This window comes from Quercus lobata, chromosome 5 (assembly GCF_001633185.2).
Source record: "Quercus lobata isolate SW786 chromosome 5, ValleyOak3.0 Primary Assembly, whole genome shotgun sequence".
Classification (NCBI taxonomy): domain Eukaryota; kingdom Viridiplantae; phylum Streptophyta; class Magnoliopsida; order Fagales; family Fagaceae; genus Quercus; species Quercus lobata.
The window spans coordinates 5,226,531-5,227,769 of NC_044908.1; the positions used below are offsets into that span (position 1 = coordinate 5,226,531).

The 1,239-nt window shown below is 29.5% G+C and overlaps 1 protein-coding gene across 1 annotated transcript in view; it reads left to right on the top strand.

Moving 5' to 3' along the window:
- Positions 1-985, top strand: part of LOC115989846 — a 3,210-nt gene extending 2,225 nt beyond the window's left edge. Inside the window, exon 2 of the mRNA XM_031113725.1 lies at positions 881-985. Coding sequence (XP_030969585.1) covers positions 881-985 — 105 coding nt within the window. The remainder of the gene's footprint in view (positions 1-880) is intronic.
- The last annotated feature ends 254 nt before the right edge of the window (positions 986-1,239 follow it).

The window sequence follows — 1,239 nt, forward strand, 5'->3', positions numbered from 1 at the left end:
ACTGGTCTCTCTCTCTCTTCAAGATATGACACATTTCCATATGTCAAATTTGCATAAAATGAAAAAAAAAAATCCTAAATAAAAATTAGAATATATGTTTCTCTTCCCATTCTCAAATCTTAACAGAAAGATCCTCTCTAAATTTCTTATAGCTATTAATTAATCTATCCATCGTGTGAAGTGGTGGGCCGCATGTGATGTTGCATGAATTATTGAAAAAAATATGCAAAAGAAAAATGATCTTATAAAAAAAATAAAAAAAATAAAAAAATAAAAAAAACTTATAAATTATAATATTCCATGCATGCACTCTCAACCAAATAAATAAATAAAATAATTTAAATCTATAATTAAAAAGTGTAACAAATTAAATCTCAACTCATTACAATGGAAAAGTTTTTATTAAAAAAGAAAGAAAAGAAGAGCTAGTTTGGTATTTTTTTTTTTTTTTTTTAAATCTTATGGTTTAAATTATTACTTTTAAAACTATAAAAATTTAGTTTATTACACCATAAACTAAAGGATTTAAAATTTAATAGCAAAAATGGAACTTAACAACAATATAATGGCACTAACATATATAGTATTTCTACTATGTCTAATCTTTGAGACCCCACTTTCATGAAATTGAATCATTATGAAATTCAAGCTTCTTCTTTAATGGATCATGATCCTTAACAATGCATCATCATTTCTCTATAAAAAGTATAGTGGGGGACAAACTAACTAGTTTGAAGCTATGTAAGGTTCTCGATGATGATCTTTGAGACTTAGAGTGAAGCCAAAGTACTGTTTGGTACGTACTGTGTTTGATAAATACATGACTGACTGTGTGTATACGTGTGAGGTTTTGAGTTGATAAATCATAAACGTGATGCAGAGGCCGTATGTGTTCAGAATGAAGCTTATACATACCATTGTCGTTTGTGTGTACAAGGTCTACTTCATGTTTGAAGACATAGGACTTTTATACAAAGAGGACTAGATGGGTCATTGTTTATATATATATATACTCTCTCACAGAGCCAAAGAGGGAGAGAGAGAGGTTAGCTAGGTTTGCTATCATGGCACAATCAAGTGGCCCGCATGAGGGAATCATGGACCCTTTGCTTATTTAACCCTACTTTCTCACTCTCTTTAATCAATTATATGATGGAAATCCAAGAAGCTCTCTTATATATATATTGCTAGAAAGACAAAGTTTGGAATCCAATTGGGTTGTTGTTTTGTTCTATATGT